We start from the raw sequence: 20,611 nt of genomic DNA, 5'->3' as shown, positions 1-20,611 counted from the left end.
AAAGAAGCATGCCCTATAATTATGAACTTTGTTGTTCATCATCCATGCATGCTAGTGACAAAACTTTAGCTATTTACCATAGTTTGAGATTATAAACTCTGATAAACCTGGAAAAGGAAGGGAGGGGCAGATGGAAGGATGTTTCAAATAATAGGTTTGGGCAACAGTCCATAATCCTTTCTTTTTTTAATAAATTATTTACACAGTTTCCAAGAGGTTTTCAACCCAACTGACAGGAGATGGTAATTTATTTGATAGAGATGGAGACCTATTTTTTTTTTTGATTGCCAAAGAAGATAAGCTTCATGGTTCAGGTTGAGTTTGAGGGTGTACCACTTGTAAGTGAGGCACCCACCCTATCAGGAAGTTGGAAATAAGGAGCTTGAACCTCATGTGAGAAGACGAGGATCAGACTTTACGGAAAGCAGTTTCCCACCTTTCAGTAACTGCCAAGTGAGGGGACCCCGGGTACGGGATAAGCTGAGGCTCCGATTCCTGGTCAGATCTTTCAGTCTACATCAACTCTGTACCTGCTTCTATGAGGACATAGGCTCGTTAGTCAATCCAGTTGTTATAGTTGGGGGTGGGGCTAAGAATAGGGGAAGAAGCTTCAAACCTTATTGATTTTTCTGTGAGAGGACAGGTGAGATTCTTCATGGGAATAGATATTAAAGAATGGGCTAGCTTTTTATTTGAGAACACAAAACCTAACTAGAGTAGTAATTCAGACTGAAATTACAAACAGCAGGACTTCCTGGGTCATTTGCATGTCACAGGATTATTTATGGGGCATTAATCTGACACTTGGGGAATAGGACTTCAAACACAAAGGGACAAGAAGAGATAGAGCCCACTGGTTTCCTCAAAACATGCGGGATAAAGGAAACCCTGTTTGTGGTTGGGAAAACTTTTGATAACCCAGGTAGAACCCTGCTCTAAAGAAGCTGTTCTTGATCCTACCTGACTCGACATCGCTGTTGCCTGGGAAGCCTCCCAACAGCAGAGACTTTTCAGACCTCACAACACACACCCTGAATCAGAATCCCAGGGAGTAATATCTGGGAGTCTGTATTGTTAACAAGTTCCCCAAATGATGCTCATGCAGCCCCCTTTCTCCCCCACCCCCCAACCACTGTTACAGAGCATTCCAGGGACAGAAAGCTATCTGCATAGCAAGGAAAGGGACACATCTATCTCCAGCAACGAATCTGATTCACAACTCAGAGCATCCACGAAAACAGAGGTATGCGGCCCTGGCCAGTTGGCTCAGCGGTAGAGTGTCAGCCTGGTGTGCAGGGGACCCGGGTTCGAGTCCCGGCCAGGGCACATAGGAGAAGCGCCCATTTGCTTCTCCATCCCCACCCCCCTCCTTCCTCTCTGTCTCTCTCTTCCCCTCCCGCAGCCAAGGCTCCATTGGAGCAAAGATGGCCCGGGCGCTGGGGATGGCTCCTTGGCCTCTGCCCCAGGCACTAGAGTGGCTCTGGTCACAGCAGAGCGATGCCCCGGAGGGGTAGAGCATCGCCCCCTGGTGAGCAGAGCATCACCCCTGGTGGGCGTGCCAGGTGGATCCCGGTCGGGCGCATGCGGGAGTCTGTCTGACTGTCTCTCCCCATTTCCAGCTTCAGGAAAAATACAAAAAAAAAAAAACAACAACCCACAGAGGCATGCCTTTAAGGGGGCGGGGGGGGAGCTGTGATATTAAGTGTAGGAGGAAATTTGTCATAAACACTAAAATCTAATTTCTCAGCATATCTGGAGCCAAGCTAATTGGCAACCTGGGTAGAGACAGCAGTGGGAGTGAGGGGGGGAAAATGAGGCATGTCTGTGAATCTGGGATACATCGCATCCATAATCTAGATGAATGGCAAAGGCCAGGCAGGCGCTGTGGCCATGAAGCAGTTGAAAAATGATTAAAGTGTGCATGAGAATGTTAGTGGCAGATGTTCTTGGAGAGCCACGAGTTTTATGCAAGTTAAACAAATATTATCTAGATGCTGTTAATGTGCCCCGAGCAGAAAATGATACATCCACATCGCACTATATTTCTGCCCGTCTTAGAGAACGAGGGTGATTGTTAACCCTTAGCTTTCCAAGCGGGTAACTACTCTTCCGGAGTTTCTGAGACATACGATTTTAAAAAGTGAAAGTCCTCAAAGGAAGAACCTCAAATCCCTGGTGGAATTAAAAAAAATAATAATAATACAGAGTAACTGCTCCCACCTCTCCTGTCTGTCTAGCAATTGTCTTGTGTAAGCTGTGACATTCTGGGAAAACTATCCTTTGTCAAGAATATGTGTGGGTTTTTAATAAAACTGTTATCTTGTATTCTCTTGGCCTCCATCTTTGCTGCTGACTGGTTTAATTTCTTTTGCAGGTGTAATAAAAAGAGGTTGTCACAGAGATATTAGAGAATTAATATTTCCAGGCTTCAGTTGCTGTCACTGGATATGTTATGAGTAAATGTGGAAGGGGCTAAGGAAAGTCAGAATTTCAGCCTAGGTCAGGATGCATTAGGATTCCTGAGTGAGCATTTCACACTGAGGAAGACCCTTTCCACTGGAAGGCAGAATTGACATTGTTCAAGAAGCTTTAGGAAAGACAGTATAATCTAAGGCACATTGTTACGGATGCAGAAACCAGCTTGTGGAGCTGTGGGGCTTGAATTGTAAAGTGAAATAAATTGTTGCAATAACATTTCCATTTAGGGAGGCAATTAGTACTAGTGAAATTCTTTCATAGCCAATAAATTGATCTGTCTCTTTGACTCTGGTTTCCTTATTGTCTACACAGTTATCATCTACACGTCTTTTGTGAGTGAAGTAATTTTAATCATATTCTCCCAAAAAATAACTTGTTTTTCCTCTATAAATTATTAGGCTGTTTCTCAGACACATGGACCCAGTGGTTTTAGCCAGATTTTGAGTTGTTATGGTGTTAGGATAAGTAATAACAGGTGTCAGATATCTACATAACCCTGTCTCCGATGTGATGAAATGAATGTGATGTTTTCATAAAGGTATGAGGGCCCAGCCACGAGTTTGCTCTTTAACTTCCAACATACTCTGTCTCACCATTTTCTATTCCCTGAGCCCATCAAAGGGCCTGAAATGACCACAGGGTGACTGGCCTGAGTTGGCTCGACCTTTTGATCTACCAAGAAATTCTTGGGCAGAGAACGGTGGGGGTGCGGAGGCAGTGATCAGATGAATAATTCATGAGCAGGGCACAGACATGCATCAGGTTAGAAATAAATATAGTGAGGTGGTATTCTTTTATTTTTTACTTTATTCATTTTTATTAGAGAGAGAGAGAGTAAGAGATGAAAGAGAGAGAGAGAGAGAGAGAGAGCAGGGGGAGGAGCAGGAAGCATCAACTCCATATGTGCCTTGACCAGGCAAGCCCAGGGTTTTGAACTGGTGACTTCAGCATTCCAGGCTGATGCTTTATCCATTGAGCCACCACAGGTCAGGCTTAGTTAGGTGGTATTCTTCCCCAAGGAGAAGGAAAGGCAGATTGTGAAACCTGGGCAATGAAAAAATAAGGCAGGGAAACACATGCAAAATATAGAGAAGATGGCAGAACCAAGGAAAAGCTACGTTTTATTTTATTTTTATTTTTCTTACAGAGACAGAGAGAGAATCAGAGAGAGGGACAGATAGGGACAGACAGGCAGGATAGGAGAGAAATGAGAAGCATCAATCATCAGCTTTTCGTTGCGACACCTTAGTTGTTCATTGATTACTTTCTCATATGTGCCTTGACTGTGGGCCTTCAGCAGACCGAGTAACCCCTTGCTTGAGCCAGCAACCTTGGGTCCAAGCTGGTGAGCTTTGCTTAAGCCAGATGAGCCCGCGCTTAAGCTGGCGACCTCGGGGGTCTCGAACCTGGGTCCTCCACATCCCAGTCCAACGCTCTGTCCACTGCACCACCACTTGGTCAGGCAGAAAAGCTACATTTTAGATACCACATTCCTTACACTTAGAGTGGCCAGAACTATTGGGTTACAGCTGTTGGGTTTGCTTAAGCTTTAATAGCACTCTTTCATTCTTAAAGTGTCCTTGGTTTTGAAGTGAACAGTTATGGTCATCCGGTTTGAAGTGAACATTTAAGGTCACTGTTCTTATGTCCTGCCACCCTACCAATGGGAACAGAAACTCATGACTTGAATTGGTAATATAGAGCCCAAGTGAGAGCATGGCTAGTTGAATGTGTAACCGGTTGATAGAAAAGGGTTTTGAGGAGAGAAGGTATAAGTAAGCTATTGCTGTGTAACAAACCACCAGGACATTCAGTGGCTGAACTGTAAACATTTATTGTTGCTTATGAGACTAGGGACCAGCTGGGTGGTTCTTCCGGTTTTGGCTGTGTTCATTATGTGTCCACAGTTAGCTGTGAATTGTTGGGTAGAGAGCTCTACTGATCTTGTCTGGGCTGTCCCACATGTTGGGGGTCAGTTGGCTGTAGGATGCTCTAGAATGGCCTCAGTGGAGTAATTTAGTTATCTTCCATGTGCTTTCTCATCCTTCAGAAGGTTTCTCTGGGCTTGCTCACACATGGAATGATGGGATTCAGAGAGAGAGAGAGAGAGAGAGCACAAGGTTGGAAGCTCATGGTTGGCACACCACCACTTCCATTTTATTCCATTGCCAGGTCACTTAAGCGTTTGCTCAGATTCAAGGGGTGAGGAAACAGATTTCATCTGTTGGTAGGAGAAGCATCAGGTTCAGATTGCACAAGGCTTGGACACAGATAGGGGCAGGGAAGTGAACCAGCAATGCAGTTAATCTACAGCCAGATTGAGCCACTGTTCACAATAAAGAGGTGTGTTTTTTCTGTTTTGTTTTAGCGACCCAGAGAATGTACAGTTCATGCACACTCTAAAGATAAGGGCTGGATATTTTATGAGTGGCAGGAGGTGGGGCCTACCACCCAGTGCTCTCAAGCTGGTATGTGTAATTATAACCTGTGTAGCTTGTCACACATTTCTGGGACGTACTCTCGGAAAACAATATATGTTTTCCTATAGTGAAACCTTGGAAATGGCATTTTCACAAGTTGTCCACGTGATTCTGACTTGGGTAGCCTATAAATTACACTTTGAGAAACACTGTACATCATAAATAAGATTCTTCCTTGCCTGACCAGGTAGTGACTCAGTGGATAGAGCATCAGACTGGGACATGGAGGACCCAGGTTCAAAACCCCACGGTCACCAGCTTGAGTGCAGGCTCATCTGGTTTGAGCAAAGCTCACCAGCTTGAGCCCAAGGTCACTGGCTTGAGCATGTGATCATAGACAAGACCCCATGGTCACTGGCTTGAGCCCAAGGGCACTGGCTTGAACAAGGGGTCACTTGCTTTGCTATAGCCCCCCAGTCAAGGTACATATGAGAAAGCAATCAATGAACAACTAAGGTGTTGCAACAAAGAATTCATGCTTCTCATCTCTCTCCCTTTCTGTCTATCTGTCCGTATCTGTCCCTCTCTCTGGCTCTGTCACAAAAAATATATATATATATTTTTATTAACTTCTTAACTTTCATCCCTAGAAAACCAAAAAGCATCCTTCTCTTCCTGTGAGTCACTCATGGTGGTAAGCTTGGTCTTTGTGGTACCCATGGTTGTCATTAGTCAGCCAGGTGATCTCAATTTCTGGTAACTGAATGTTCCTAGAGACTCATTCTAAGTTTAAAATTAGCAGCGGGGGCTTCCCTGGAAATTCCCACTCAGTCTGGCCTCTAAGATCATGGCCTCATCTCAGTAGGGATAAGCAATCCTTAAGGCTCTCCTGACTTGGTTTGGATTTGAACTAGAGTCAAGACCTATTGGCCCAGTGAGGGTACTGCGTGCACGTTATGTACTCTATAAACAATCTCTGTGCCATGTTCATACCACTCTAACTTCTGCAAAAGAGTTTTCAGACCACATGGATTTTATGATATTCAAGGGATGTGACTAAAAGCCTGTCCTTGGTCTCTTTGGAGGAAAGAGGGAAAATATTAAGGTATGGTGAACTTGCTTTTGCAGCTCTCTGATAGCACAAACTTCTGGGATAGAAATATAGTAAGCGTTCAAAGTTTCAGGGTCACAGAGCAGATAGACATTCTCTAAGAGAGTCCCTTGGATAGAATGAGAGGGAATGCAGACAGCAACAAGCGTTTTCTGCATGGCCTTGCCAGGTGATGCCACCACAGTGTTGACTTTAGAACTTAGAAATCAACCCAACAAAGAACCAAAGCTGCAACAAAGGGGCCATGGTGCATAGGGTCAGGCGTTTCCTGAAGTGTGTTGTGTCTGCGAGGCGTCTGTGGTGTAAGGACCTTGTGAAACTGTGGTAAGGTTAAATGAGTTTCGTTCCTGCAAGATGGCTGTAAACTTGTAGTATATTATATGCTGATGAGCATCGTGAAGCTGCAAGATGGGCAACACCCGTCTAACATTTCCAGAAATTATTTGACCATGGAAGTCTCCCATTGTCTTTCAGGGCTTGTTTTTTGTAGAATATACTTTCGGATATAGAACAGCAATAAGAGGACAGTATTAAAAATATTGGGCATGTCATGTACTATGCCAGGGCTTTAAAAACACCTTCTTATGTTATTGTCACAACTTACTAAGAGAAACGTATTTTATCTCCATTATGCAGAGGTCAACACTGAGGTTCGGTTTCAGCCACTTAGCCCCAAAGTGGCTGAGTCAGAAAATGATTCCAAAAACCAGAACCACATCAATCATTTCACCCTGAAGGTGGAGTTTTGACTTTGCCCTCACACACGCAGTCTGTGACCACTTAGTAGCACTCGCTATGTCTATTACCGTTCACAAGAAGTCTATTGTTAACTGCTTTCTTATTACTGTAAGCCGGCTGTTATTATCATCACCCTAGGTGCTCGTGCGTGGGATGTAAGACTCTGATGCACTTCCAAGTTCCTCGCAGGATTTTCGTCCTGCGTGCCCCCGCCCAGACTGAGAGGCTCCCTGTCCCGTCCACTTTCCCCTATGCTCCCGTGATGGCAGATAAACTGCTCAGCACTTTCCCTCCGCTCCACCTTGTTTAGGCAGCAATCGGAGTGCGATTCAGTTACGCTAATTCCACACAACAAACTCAAATCCTTTTATCACAAGTTTTCATTCTTCAGCAAAACACACAAACGCACCTAAGTGTTGGGCAGAAGGAAGAGTGCAGCCGTTGTTGTGGGGAGTAGCAGCTTAGTCGCTATGTGTGTGCAGGCGCTGCTCAGCGAGCAAAAGCCACCCCCAGGACACACAGGGCCATGGGTTCCCTCTGCCCCAGCCTCTGCCTGCTGCTCCCTGCTCCCCGCTGGCCAGCGGCCTCTGAGATGCGCAGAAGCATGGCAGGGATGGGGCGGAGGAGCAGACCGCACAGGGCTTAGAACTCGGGACACAGAAGCTCATTTGGCCACAATAATGTGCTAATTACTAAACAGTACTAATGCTACTTGTTTAGGGAGGAGGATTTGAATGGGAATGATTCAGAATTGGCATATTTAAGCTAGTGATGGAGAGAGAGAGAAGAGAAGAGAAGGAAGGAGAGAGAAGAGAAATAGAGCCCGTTTGTGTGCTTGTATGTGTGTGTGGGGGGTGGGGGGTGGGGGACCTGTTTATATTCTGTCTTAGAAAGAGCCTGGCCAAAGCAATTTCCTCTTGTCAGTGTTCTGTTTATTTCAAATGCCAGCCCTTTCAAGCAGGTTTAAGATCCTTCCTGGTTGCTCCTTAACATGGATATTCTGCTGCTTCTCAAAGAGAAGAGCGTGCAGCTAGGAATTAGAAGTTTAGCAAATAAAGCTGATTGGCCTGTAAACATCCTCCCCATCTTAGCTCCTTTGGGCCTCCTTTTGTTCCCAGTCCAATTAAGGGTTTACATTAGAATATTACTTTGAAAATATCCTCCCGTTATTATTTTCTTAAGTGTGATCGTGGTACTGTGATAATGTGGAAAGAGCAAAAGACATTATTTTGTAGAGATGCAGGTGAACTTACAAAACAGCTGAGATTTGCTTTGAAATAATCCATGATTGGGGGTTGTAGGGGGGTGAGTAGGGGTAGGAATAAAATAAGAAATATTTTATTGTCTGTGAACTGATGGTAGTGGAAGCCAGGTGGGAGGTACGTGAGGCTTCAATTCTCTGTGCACACATAGCACACACGTGTACACATACATACAGATATATGTATGTACACATGTCATCCAAGTTTAAAAGTCTGTGATCTGTGTTTTATAACTTAATGCCATTGTAACTTGCGTTACTTATTCATTGCTTCTTGTGCAATAGTTTTTTGCTTTAATCCTCAATCTGAGAAATTATCTTTTAAAATTTCTGGTATCATTCACTGAAATGAGCATAGGGCTGAATACATAGAAAATGTGTTTGTGTGTGATATGACTTGGGTCCAGGTCTTGGTTCTTCCGTTTCCTAGTTCTGCGTCCTCCAGAACAGCGTCACCCATGGAGACTCTCACTGTTCTAGCTAGTCTGTTCCGTGGACGCTGTAGACCAGGTCTTCCATTTGCAGGAATCAATGGCAGTAATGTCTACGACAAATGGAGGCGTCCTTTTTCTTGATGACATCCCACCAGTTTGGGTGTGAATACTGAATTATTCCTGGACTCCTTTGCTGATGACACTGCGCTTGCCTAAGGAAAAGAAAGAGACCTCTGGGCCCTGGCCAGTTAGCTCAGTGGTAGAGCGTTGGCCTGGTGTGCGGAAGTACTGGGTTCGATTCCCAGCCAGGGCACACAGGAGGAGCGCCCATTTGCTTCTCCACCCCCACCCCGTCCTTCCTCTCTGTCTCTCTCTTCCCCTCCCGCAGCCAAGGCTCCATTGGAGCAAAGATGGCCTGGGCGCTGGGGATGGCTCCTTGGCCTCTGCCTCAGGTGCTAGAGTGGCTCTGGTCGCAGCAGAGCAACCCCCTGGAGGGGCAGAGCATCGCCCCCTGGTGGGCAGAGCGTCACCCCCTGGTAGGTGTGCCGGGTGGATCCCGGTCGGGCGCATGCAGGAGTCTATCTGACTGTCTCTCCCCATTTCCAGCTTTAGAAAAATTAAAAAAAAAGAAAAAAAGAAAGAGACCTCTGTTCTCTGATTCCGCCTGGAAGCGCCTGTGCCCCATCTTCTGCCGCGTCTTCTCAGAGACCTGCTGACTCACACTCTACAGCCTAAGTGCTGCTTGACTTACAGAGGAGAGAGAATCATAGAGTGCTTGCACTTGAATGCTTCCTAAAAGATGACTCTACAGAAATAACAAAGCCTTTTTTCTAAGCAAGAGGGTTTGACTTTTTCACCAAAGTGATTTGGAGTATGAAATATATATATTTCTCAGTACATAGTTATTGAGGGGCTGGGCTGTTATCCCCACAATAACCAGACAGAGCAAAAGCAGCCTTGAGTAGTGTCTGAGACCAACAATATTGCAGTCACCTATGCTTGACCTTTGGTACCTCGGTGACCACAGTGTTGCACTTTTGAGCTCTCAGCAGAGAAAAGCCACAGAAAACAGTGCTTAAAGGTCACCCACATTTCTGACTATCAGGCTTTGCTTAAATTGACAGAAGTTAAAAGGTCAGCATTTCGGCTTCTAAGGGGGTACATGGTGCTTGTCTTTCATACTTGAGCTATGCTATTTTTTGTGTGTGTGCAAAATATCAGTTTCCAAGAGGGCAAAAGTTAATTGCAAACAAAGTTTTAAAGTACAACAGATTTGAACCTGAGATGGGAGAGAATTGGAGGCAGAGAGAGATGGACCCTAGAGATACAAGTTAAGTTACTCAGGGAGGGAGAATCTTCTATGGTTGCAAAGGCATCTGTTTAGTCCAAGAGGTGAAGTCAACTCATCTAAGAGGCCGTTGTTTCCGGGCATGAGCTGTCAGGGCTTTGGGAAGTTGTACAGACAACACCCAATGGCACACTCCTCCCCCAACCCTTGTGAAATAGTCACTAAGCCAATTTCTGTGTGTGAAACCCCTTGGCATGCTCTATTGCAACTTTTCAGTTCTTTCCTTCATGTGACAACAGCTGGGATTGGAGTGAGAGAAAATGGAGAATTCATAAATAGTTTCTTTGGTGGCTTTCTTGATTATCTGCTTGGCTTAATAGGAAAAGCTTGCATTCAGAATATAAGAAAACATACTGATTATATTGTTAGAAATATTAGTTAGAAAAAATAGCAGCAGTAGCTGCAATAAAACCTAATATTTATAGGGGATGTAATATGTGCCTAGTACATGCACGGACTCATTCAATCCTGACAGAACCCCCGTGAGGTATATATTGTTAGTCTCGTCTCAGCCCATGAGGCATGTTAAGCCAAAGTAACTTGCTCAGGATTGCACACCTGTATGTGGTGGAGCTGGTCTTGAATCCAAGGAATCTGGCCTCCCTGCACTTCTTGGACAGACCAGCTAGAGCATTCTGGGGGCTGCAAGAGGCTCAGATGCACCCACATGCCAGCTGGGAGATAGGCGTCTTGTGGGTAGGTCCCATGTGGTTTTCTGCGATTCACCATGCCTTCTGGTGGAACACAGTGACCCTGTCCCGGAGTCCCGCCTGCCCACGTCTCCACTCATGATCGTGCCTTGCTTTCTCCCCCAGCCCCCCTGGTGGACCTCACTCCAACCCACAGTGGATCCGCCATGCTGATGCTGCTCTCCGTGGTGTTTGTGGGGCTGGCCGTGTTCGTCATCTACAAGTTTAAAAGGTACATGTCCTTCCGTCCCTGCCTCTCCGCCCTCCTCCTCCTCTGTGACAGGTTCAGAAGCAGACGTCGCAGTGCTGGACGTCCCCCGTGCATAGCAGTGATGGTTTCTGTTAATGTTTTAGGAAGATCCCGGGGATTAATGTTTATGCCCAGATGCAAAATGAGAAAGAACGAGAGATGGTCAGTCGAGTCAGCCCCACTGACAGCAGGCCCCATATCCCTCAGACTGACCTCAGGAGGCCTGGCCAGCTGATAGATGACAAGGTGGAGTCCCAGCTCATAGGTAAATGATTCCCAGTAGCTGTCCAGCCTGAGTAGTCCATGGCTGACTCTCTCGCTAACCCTTTCTGGCTTGACATAACCACCGTTTCCTGCTCTAACGTCCCCGAGAGAAACCACTAAGATGTCTCCTTCCCTGCTTCTCTCCATCAGACTGAGGTGAAAAGCATCCTTGCTCCTGTCTAGTTTTGTTTTTTTTCTGTCTCATGAGTTTCTTCCTCTTTTTTTTTTTTTACAAAAACGCTTGCTAACACGTTGTTGGGCTTCAAGTGGTCCTGGACAAAGAGCAAAGCATTTGCTCTGACGACATTCAGGGCGGGCCGGCCTCAGAGGCTGGACCTGGTGTCTGGAGACCAGGCAGGCTGTGAGGAGCAGGGGCTGTAAGGACCAGAACAAGATGTGGCAGCCTCCCCTTGAGACCTCAAAGGCACCCTGCTTGGGAGGAGTGACAGCACGATCACCCTGGGATTTTTTTTTTTTTAATCTATCAGTAATCTAAAAAAATTTCCCCCAGAAAACAGAACCTGAAAATTTTAAGGATAAAAGGCTTAAAAGTTAGTAGAACATTCCAGGAGTGGGATTTACAGAGAGAGACCATTGGAGGGTTAGACTACTACAGAGCAGATTGGCAGGTTTCTTTTTACCTGTCCCTTGCCAGAAGTGATGAAGTAGACATCACCATACATCAGGAGAGCTTACTCTGCCTGGGAAGTAAGCATGTGCATCCAACAGCTAGGAATAGAGTCTCAAGGCAACTGCTAAGTCCTGCTGTGTATCGCCGAGAAAATTTTCCAGGAAGGTAGACAAACACACGAAGCCACCGTTGTGACCCGTTTCTCTTCTTGTTTCCTCCTGTCTGTCGGCAACAGGAGTTGAAGCTGTAACTGTTCCCATCTAGACCGTGCGTTGCTGACTACGATGGATAAATTACTATAGAACCATTCATGCTTCACTCTAGTGTGATAATGCCCAACCGTCTAGAAGGCCCTTATAAGATGATTACTTGGGGGGAGGGACACGAGTACCTAAATGAAAACAGAGCCCTCTCTTTGAACGGAGAGGCAAAGGCCCCATGGCTGTATAAAGGGGGAATTTAAATGCAATGACTGGCGGCGCCTGGGGGAGGTGATAACACCCGCTGTGGCCACCTCTGGTGTCCCCATTTTCACAGCGTGCTCTCTTTTATTTGGGGAGAGAGAGTGATAAATGTGTAATTCCTTTGGGCTAAAAGGCTTTTCTGTCTGCAAGTCCAGAGAAGCGTGCCCCCTGCCTGTCCACTGCTAAGGCATCTAAGTGCATTGATTTCTGTGGGTCATTTGATTCCCAATGCCATTGGCGCTGGGTCTGGAGCACAGCCACTGTTTCCTTTACCAAACTAGCCGTCCCTCCTTCGCCGGCAATGCCTCACAGCCCATTGCAAAGTCTATGACACCTTTCCGTTTCCAGTGCCATTAAGTGAGTAAGTGTTACACGTTTTCTCTTAGGAGAGTAGCTTTACCCTCCCCTCCCTCCCCTTCCGCTCCACCTGGGGACTCGTCTCTCCGATTGCAAAGAGCAAGACGCGCCACTCCACCCTCGACGCCAAAGCGGGGATCCGCGGGGCCACACTTTGCCATTTAAGGAAAAGCCCCGAAAGGCTCCGGGCGACCTGCTGATCAGGAAAGAATTTCTGCTCTTGTCAACTACATCGTCCTTCCTCCTTCGAGACCACTAACTTTGTGTTTTCTTTCTTTCCTTTGTTGTTCTGTTTCCTGTTTTTTGCCAGGAAGTATTTCCATAGTTGCTGAGAATCAAAGCACAAAAGAAACCCCTACCTATGTAAATGTTTGAATGGAGGACGCCAATAAAAACAAAAAACAAACAAATAAAATAAAAAACAATCAAAATCCAAACAAACAAACAAAAAAAAAACACGCACTGCATCGGGACTTTTTAATTCTTCAGACACAGACAAGGGTCTTTAGCTTTAAGCCTGTGCATGTGGACTGTACCTTGAGGACACGCTTGGAGGGGCAGTGTACAGGTGCTCTGTTTTAATGGAAAAACACTCCCCTCCCCCCTCTCTTCTTCCCTCCCTTTTTTCTGATCGGTCGTGTTTGTAGACAATTCCTAACATACACAGGCCAAGGAAATCTGCATGTATTTTTGGAAATATTCTTGGCTCTCCATTTAACAGCGATTTTAGCACTCCTGGCTGATGGATGGGTTAGCCACCCAGCTGTTCTCACCAGACACGGAGACATACACAGGAGTTTGAAACCCTGGGCTGTTTCTCTGTTCCATCTTCCTTATTACCACTTCCACTTCCAAGCTGTCTGGTAGCTCCGTGGGCCAGCGGGGACCACACGGCCGCTCTCAGCGTCCTGTGTGGCCACAGGGATAAAGAGACGAGTTGAAGTTCTTTGTCTGCAGGCAGAGTAGGGAAGAAAGGCAGGCAGGGGCAGATGTCGGAAGTGGACCTGTGTTTCACGTTCACCCCTTCCAGTCGTGACTGTGCTCCCTTGCAGCTTTCTCTACTCCTTCCCCAGTTTATATGGAAAACAGAATCCCACTTACCCAATGACCTGCCTTTCCATTTGTTTGCTCTCCACGTGTGGTCATGACCTGTTGGTATCTTTGTATCTCTTCCTTCCAATCCCCAAGTTACCCATCCATCGGCTCCTACCTTTTCTTCCCAAACCCGTGACTAGATCCCGGACATTGACCCTGACCTTCCCTAAATCCCAGCCTAGCCTCTGCCAGCCCTCCCTCCACCACCCACAAGCTCTGGCCTCTGTCAGTGTGTACAGTCCCACGCATGCCAGCTTCTGTACTCAGTGACCACACTGCATCCTGTCCTACGGGCTTCCGCTTTACGTACCCTCTGTCTCCTCCTGTAGAACCTGCCTCTCCCAAAGATCCCTGTCCTCTCCCACCTGGAAATATATCATGTGTATGAAAGAATCAGTATGTGTGCCAAGCAGTTCAGACCCAGCCATGCACACTGGTAAAGAAAGCATTCAGATGAGCGGTGGTACCCTCACACCTTCACAAAAGTCTCATGTGGTCAGATTTTAGAAAATCCTTTTGAGAAACGTTCCGAACATCTTACTGTATGGCCAGGCGATCTCCTTCTGTGACGGTTGCTGTTCTCAGTATCTCCTCTCTCACAGTAGAGTAAAAGTTTTTGTAAAATAAAACAGTATGAACCAGAAGAAGAAACAGGTTAATGGATTTAATGTTCAAGCATGTCAAAAAAAGTCTAAAAAAATGTCCCGAGGTCTTGTCTTACGTTAGGATGAGATGAGGATTATCTAGGGTGGTCCTGGACTACTTTTCACATGAGTGCTCTCTGATCTCTGAGGATCGTCGTATCAGCAAAGGCAAAATTAATAGTGTAAGGGGGAGGAGGAGTGAGCTCACTAACTAAAGTGGGTTGGCTCAAAACATGATGAAATTTCACTTTCCCCAGGGCATTCAGGAAAGAAGGAAACAAAAGTTTATCCCCCAGCAGAAGCCCTTCAAGTATTCTGGATTGGGCAAAGCCCACTCTAAATACAGGAGAAAACAGTTTTGCAAAAACACTCAGCACAGCCCCTTTTTTGGTCACCCCCCTCCCCCAGCCAACAACAGGGCATATCAGGGCCATAGTGATGTATCAGGTTTCCGAAAGATGCGGATGATCCCCACCCTCAGGAAGCCCAGGCAGATGAAGACTAGCAAAGCTCGAGTTAGAAGTTAATCAAGCAGAGTTTTTATGGTTGAAGATGCCCCATATGAATCTGGGAAATGGATAATGCCTGAGGCGGCCGTCTTTTTGTAGAACTCAATTGACCCTGACTCACCAGGCTTCCTGTCCCATAAGGAAACATTCTCATCGATCCTGTTCATTTGGAGCCTCCCAAATTTAATCTGGAAGACAGAGTGTTTGGAAACCAAAAAGAGGCTCACTCGAAACAGCACAGGGAGTCCTCAGAGATGCAGTTCAATTAATCTGAATTGGGAAATTATGAAAAGGGGACTAACCCTCAAATCTAGCACAGTGCCTTTTAGAGAATCTGTAGAGGAAATTGTCCGTTGAAGGAGTAAATGAACGACCACACGAGAAGACATAGGGAAGAATGGGCTATGTGGTTCCTAGCTAAAAACAGAGGTGGACATGAGATGCCTGGCATTTTGGAAAGTGGCCAGCGATGGCCAGGTCTAGAGTCAGCATCCCCAGGGTCCTCGTGTGCCTCTCCTCCCAGTTTCCTCCCACCTGTAGGAGATTCGCGAGGCAAGGGGCGGCTCAGTGGAACCTCCTTGTTCTTAGGACCTAGCTCTGTGTTTCTCAAAGTAGGGAACTTGGCTCAGCAGTATTGGCCTCACCTTGGAGTTGTAAAAATGCCAGTTTTGGGTCTCCACCCCACAGCTACTGAATCGGAAACTCCAGGGGTAGAGCCCAGCAATCTGGGACTGTGAGGCAGCGGACAGCTTGAGAACCTCTGTAAGTAGGCCATTCCAACTCAGTCCCGTAGAGAAGTTAGTAGGCAATAGCAGCCTACAAGTGAGAGGGACCCAAGTGCCTACCTCCACGCTACCAGCAGGTGCACACACAAGGTAGTTGGATGGGCTTGAAGCCAGAAGAATGGGTAGGGAGGAATGGATAGATGTAGAAACTAAGATTCAGGGCAAGATAAAAATCTGCTATTGCAATGTTTTCCAAAATCCCAGAAGGCAAACTGTGCATGTTCTACCCTGAAATACCCAACCTGTGTTTTCTCCTTTGCCTTATTCCTAATTGGGTTCACTGTCCAAAATGCAGAGATTTGCTTTGCTTTTTTTCAGAGGTTCTAAACAGCAACTTTGAGATCAGTGGGGTGCTTGGCGGCTGTTCTGTGTTTTCCAGGATTCCAACTGAGCATTGAAATCCCTCATTTGCCAACTTATTTTTATAGGAAGCCAATTTAAAAAAAAAAAAAGAAAAAGAAAAAAAAGAGAAAGTTTTCTTATAGTATTGGAACTACTTCTAATTTTCAAATGACTTTTTTGATGTATTTTTTGTTAAATACTATGTAGTGTAATGTATAATTGCTCTTGTTTATTGCTTTTACGATCATATTTATTAAACAGATAATGTCTCTAACGTCATGGCTTTGAGGTGTTTATTTTATCCCAAACCTTAGCGTTCGGTCTTGACATAGAAGAGGTGCATTTATAGGATTTTATAAAGGCTAACTGTATGAGAAGGTAGGAAACACCGCAGGCTCAAAGGATAATTTTTTTATTGTTAGTTTTTTTAATTTTTTTTCCTGCTGACAAAATAGAATATATTCTACTACTTGAATTCTACTTACATTTCAGTTGACTATATATAATGTCTGTTGCTTTATTCTATTTAAAAATCACTCCGGACTGGTCACTATGAAATAAGTAACATACTCATTAATGTTAGCTTAAAATTAGAAGTTGTTATTATGGAAGAGACTCATTCAAATCTGTTCACAATCTTGGAGTTACCGAAGGACCAAACCCTGGGGAGTGGTCAAGGCTTCAATGATGGCATACAACTAGCTTTGACCCTGAAATTAAGTGAATGGAGTTCTCTTTCCGGCTGGGCCCGCTGCGTGACCTTGAGCAAAGCAGTTTACTGTACCAAACACATCAGGGTCCTCATGCATATAATAGGGAGGACAAAGACACCTCCCAGTATTGTGAATGGGTGAGTCACTCACTGTTCCTGAGATTCCTGAAAAGCTGATTGAAACGTGGTGGGAAATGGAGACATGGACCGGATCCTGATCCTTCGGCCTTGGGGCTCGCCCAGGTCGGAGGCATGTCTTCTCGCACACTTTGCCCTCATATTGGATTGAAATACGTGTGCAAGTGCAGAACCCGCCTAGACTTCCCAAGGGCCTGTGAGGCTCAGTGTCCAGAATTCCTGGTGTTTTCAGGTGGCCTTTAACCTTTCCTTTCCCACAGGCTAAATCTGCCTTCTGAACCTTCATTCTTTTCCAGTCCAGAGGAGCAGTTTGTCTCCTGTGTCCCGGCAGGTCCGGGCAGTCCAGCAGAATCCTTGTTAGAGATTTCAAACAGAGGAGATTTCTTGCTTGAGTTAACTGAAGAGCCAAGATGCCAAATAGCAGAAAGGGAGGTGACCCTGAGTTTAACATTAGTAGGAAGACTCTACCTGCCCTGGGCAGGAAGGACACAAGGATTCCCAGAGCTCAGGACCTGGGACCACCTGATTGAAGCGAAGTCACTGAGGATGTGCCTGGCAGTTGTTGGAGCCATAAAGGAGGCACAGAGGACACGTGGCCATAGCCAGTGATACTGCCCAAGCCGAGGAGACAAAGAAGGAGCTTGTAGCTGTGACCCTCCCACCGCCAGCTGATGCTTACACTGAGCACACCCAGCCACCAGCTAGGGGCAGTGGGTCCTGGGAAATGTAGTTTACTGAAATACAAAGTAAAGTAGGGAGCAGTGAGGCGTGGACTGAGAGAACGCAGGCAGGTGACTGGCACAGCCCTCTTTCAAGTTCAGCCCACATCAAAGCTAGCAAAGGTCCCCCAACACAGAGACTTATTAAGCAACAGATGCTCCTTTCCCTGTGATGTTCTTTCACTTACTTCCTTTTAAACAGCACCTATTTAAAGCTTGACATCGGGGTTCTGTGTGCTACTTTTTGCCTTTCTCATCTGGTTCTAAACTCATTTAGAGGGTGATCCTTAATGTTTTCTTTTTTTCATTTTTCTCCTTCAGCCTTTAGCAGAAGACATTGCCAGTAGGGGGCACTAGATAAATACTTGCTGAAACTCGACCCTGGAATTTCAGCTTTAGATATTGCGAGCAAGTCCATATTATTTAGCAGTGAGCTTGGATGTGTCGTCCTGGGTCTGACTCCCCTTTGCCAGCCAGCACTTCTAATCACGTGCTCAGCTGGTGTTTCTCAAGAACCAACAGGTCCTTGCCTTCTCTTTCTGTTAACCACTCAAGCTGCTGAAGCCAGGAAGCTATTCTTAGATATTAGTTTAAGTAAAATAGTTACAGTTTAGAAAAAAGAAAGAAAAACTGGCTAGAAAGTAGCATGAAAAACAAAAGACTGTGTTTGGTTTCTGAATCATTATGTAACCCGTTTACCCTATTTCTTAGGACTTAATCGTGTTTTAAAAATACATGTTAGGCTCACACTTTTATAGTGGAGGGATCAAAAAATAACTGCAGATGAACACCCACAAGGAAAAGGCTGTAATAGTTCCATTTTAAACACATGAAAAGGGATCTTTGGTTTGCACAGTATATGTATTATCCCATGTGGGGTGCAGATGTCTTTAGGTGAACAAGGCAGAAATGATATTTGCCTTCATGAGCATATATTCTTATAGCAACAAGAAACAAATAATAAAATGTAATGGAACATATACAATGCTATCGTACATATCAGGTAATTTTAACACATTGACAGGTGAAAATAAAACATAGGAGAGAGCAGAGTGACCGGGGAAGGAGGTGAGAGGGGGTATGGGTCCCCGGCTTCTCTAAGGTATGAAAGCTAAAAAGAAGCCAGCCATTTGCAGATACATACATTGTTCCAACTTTTTCAAAGTCAATCTTAGAACCTCAACTGGAAAACAAAGAGTTTTGGACCTCAACAACAATTAGAAATGTTTCTGAGTTTAATGAAAAATAGATTTCACAGAATATCTCTAGGCAATTGTAGATGCAGTCAGTTTTCTACCATTATATGACAAAAGTGTCCTTAAAACTCACCTCATTATGCAAAACAGCGCAGTAAAAACCTCAAGGCTCAGAAGGAAACGGGACTGGAGCACAACACAGGAACATTCTCTGGGGTCTGCTAACTGTGTCAGGGACATGTTAAATATACAAACATCGTAGTCAGCTGTTGTAACATCACATCCAGGATTGGGTGACTTATACAAAAACATTTGTTTCTCACAGTTCTGGAGGTCTAGAAGTTCAAGATCAAGGTGCAGACAGATTCAGGAGACTCGTTTTCTGGTTCCTAAATGGTGACTTCTTGCTGGGTCTTCACATGGTAGAAAGGGCGAAGGATCTCTCTGGGGGTTTTTTCATCAAGTTTCATAAAGACACCAATTCCATTCATGAGGACTCTGCCCTCAGTGACCTATCACCTCCCAGAGACCTCACCTTTTAATTCCTTTACCTTGGGTGTTAGATTTGCAACATATGAATTTTGTGGGAGACACAACATTTAGACTATAGGAAAGCCTCACAAAAATGGTAGCATGGTTTTACGGATGTTAAATGGTTAAGAAACACACAAATAAAATACTTCCCTTGAGAATGACCTGAGGTTCGCTTGTAAAAGTGGGCACCTGGCCCTGGCCGGTTGGCTCAGTGGTAGAGCGTCGGCCTGGCGTGCAGAAGTCCCGGGTTCGATTCCCGGCCAGGGCACACAGGAGAAGCGCCCATCTGCTTCTCCACCCCTCCCCCTCTCCTTCCTCTCTGTCTCTCTCTTCCCCTCCCGCAGCCGAGGCTCCACTGGAGCAAAGATGGTCCAGGCGCTGGGGATGGCTCCTTGGCCTCTGCCCCAGGCGCTAGAGTGGCTCTGGTCACGACAGCGACACCCCAGAGGGGCAGAGCATCGCCCCCTGATGGGCATAGTGTCGCCCCCTGGTGGGCGTGCCGGGTGGATCCCGGTCAGGCGCATGCGGGAGTCTGTCTGACTGTCTCTCCCAGTTTCCCGCTTCAGAAAAATACAGAGAAAAAAAAAGTGGGCACCTGAATGCCTACAGTTTGTGGTTATTGTTAACAGGGGAAAGGAGAGTTATATGAATGAAATCCAAAAGTTGGACCACAAAATGGATAGTATGGCTGATAACATGCAAGGCAAATGGAGGTAGCTTAGATGTTTGAGTGTGTGTGTGTGTTTTCTGTGTATTTTTACACAGCTGAATTCAACTGGGTGTAGTTTCCTGTTTCCCTAGTGTTTCTCATTGTGAAAACTATACAAACAAACACAAGATTTGCATCATTCTCAAAATCTTCCTTAATATATCAGTTGCATTAGAACAAAATCACATCTTCAGAAAAGTGTTATAGCAGAACTGACACTAATTCAAGTGTTAGATTAAAAATAGTTTGGATAGACTGGTAGAGGAAGAGGTCTGATGACATCAGAGGGACAAGTAACTAGTGTCAGTTTTTTTTTTTTAATTTTTTTTTTTTCATTTTAGAAGAGAGAGAGAGAGAGAGAAAGGGGGGAGGAGCAGGAAGCATCAACTCCCATATGTGCCTTGACCAGGCAGGCTCAGGGTTTTGAACCGGCGACCTCAGCATTCCAGGTCGACGTTTTATCCATTGCGCCACCACAGGTCAGGCACTAGTGTCAGTTTTGATGGTCATCAGTGGCAGCAGCAGCCTGAGGACCTTTGGTGAGGGACAGTTAGGCTGCTCATTTTCAGAATCCTAGAGCATCACTCTGTTTGCACCAGACTAAACAACTAGCATGTAGAAATATAGCTTTGGCCCAAGACTGTTGCATTGTGGTCAAACCTCTTAGTTAATGTGGAAGACAGTATGAGAAATACAGTTATAAAGTATTTTATGTATAGTGAAACAAAAAAGCTTTCAAATAGTTTTAAAATAATCTTAAATTAGCCAGATAATAGAAACACT

General features: G+C 45.4%; 1 protein-coding gene across 6 annotated transcripts in view; it reads left to right on the top strand.

Moving 5' to 3' along the window:
* The window catches only part of SORCS1 (sortilin related VPS10 domain containing receptor 1), a 572,181-nt gene extending 556,188 nt beyond the window's left edge, over positions 1 to 15,993 (top strand). The window contains exons 25-27 of one of the 6 annotated variants that reach the window (XM_066238956.1): positions 10,606 to 10,711; positions 10,834 to 10,994; positions 15,797 to 15,993. In XM_066238956.1, coding sequence (XP_066095053.1) covers positions 10,606 to 10,711; positions 10,834 to 10,994; positions 15,797 to 15,876 — 347 coding nt within the window. In that variant the 3' untranslated portion in view covers positions 15,877 to 15,993. Of the gene's footprint in view, positions 1 to 10,605; positions 10,712 to 10,833; positions 10,995 to 11,859; positions 12,343 to 12,474; positions 15,665 to 15,796 lie in introns of those variants that run through there. The other 5 variants (XM_066238951.1, XM_066238953.1, XM_066238952.1 and 2 more) reach the window with 5 other exon arrangements.
* Positions 15,994 to 20,611: the final 4,618 nt, after the last annotated feature.

This window comes from Saccopteryx bilineata, chromosome 7, assembly GCF_036850765.1.
Source record: "Saccopteryx bilineata isolate mSacBil1 chromosome 7, mSacBil1_pri_phased_curated, whole genome shotgun sequence".
Lineage (NCBI taxonomy): Eukaryota > Metazoa > Chordata > Mammalia > Chiroptera > Emballonuridae > Saccopteryx > Saccopteryx bilineata.
This window is presented reverse-complemented; position numbering and strand designations above follow the sequence as displayed.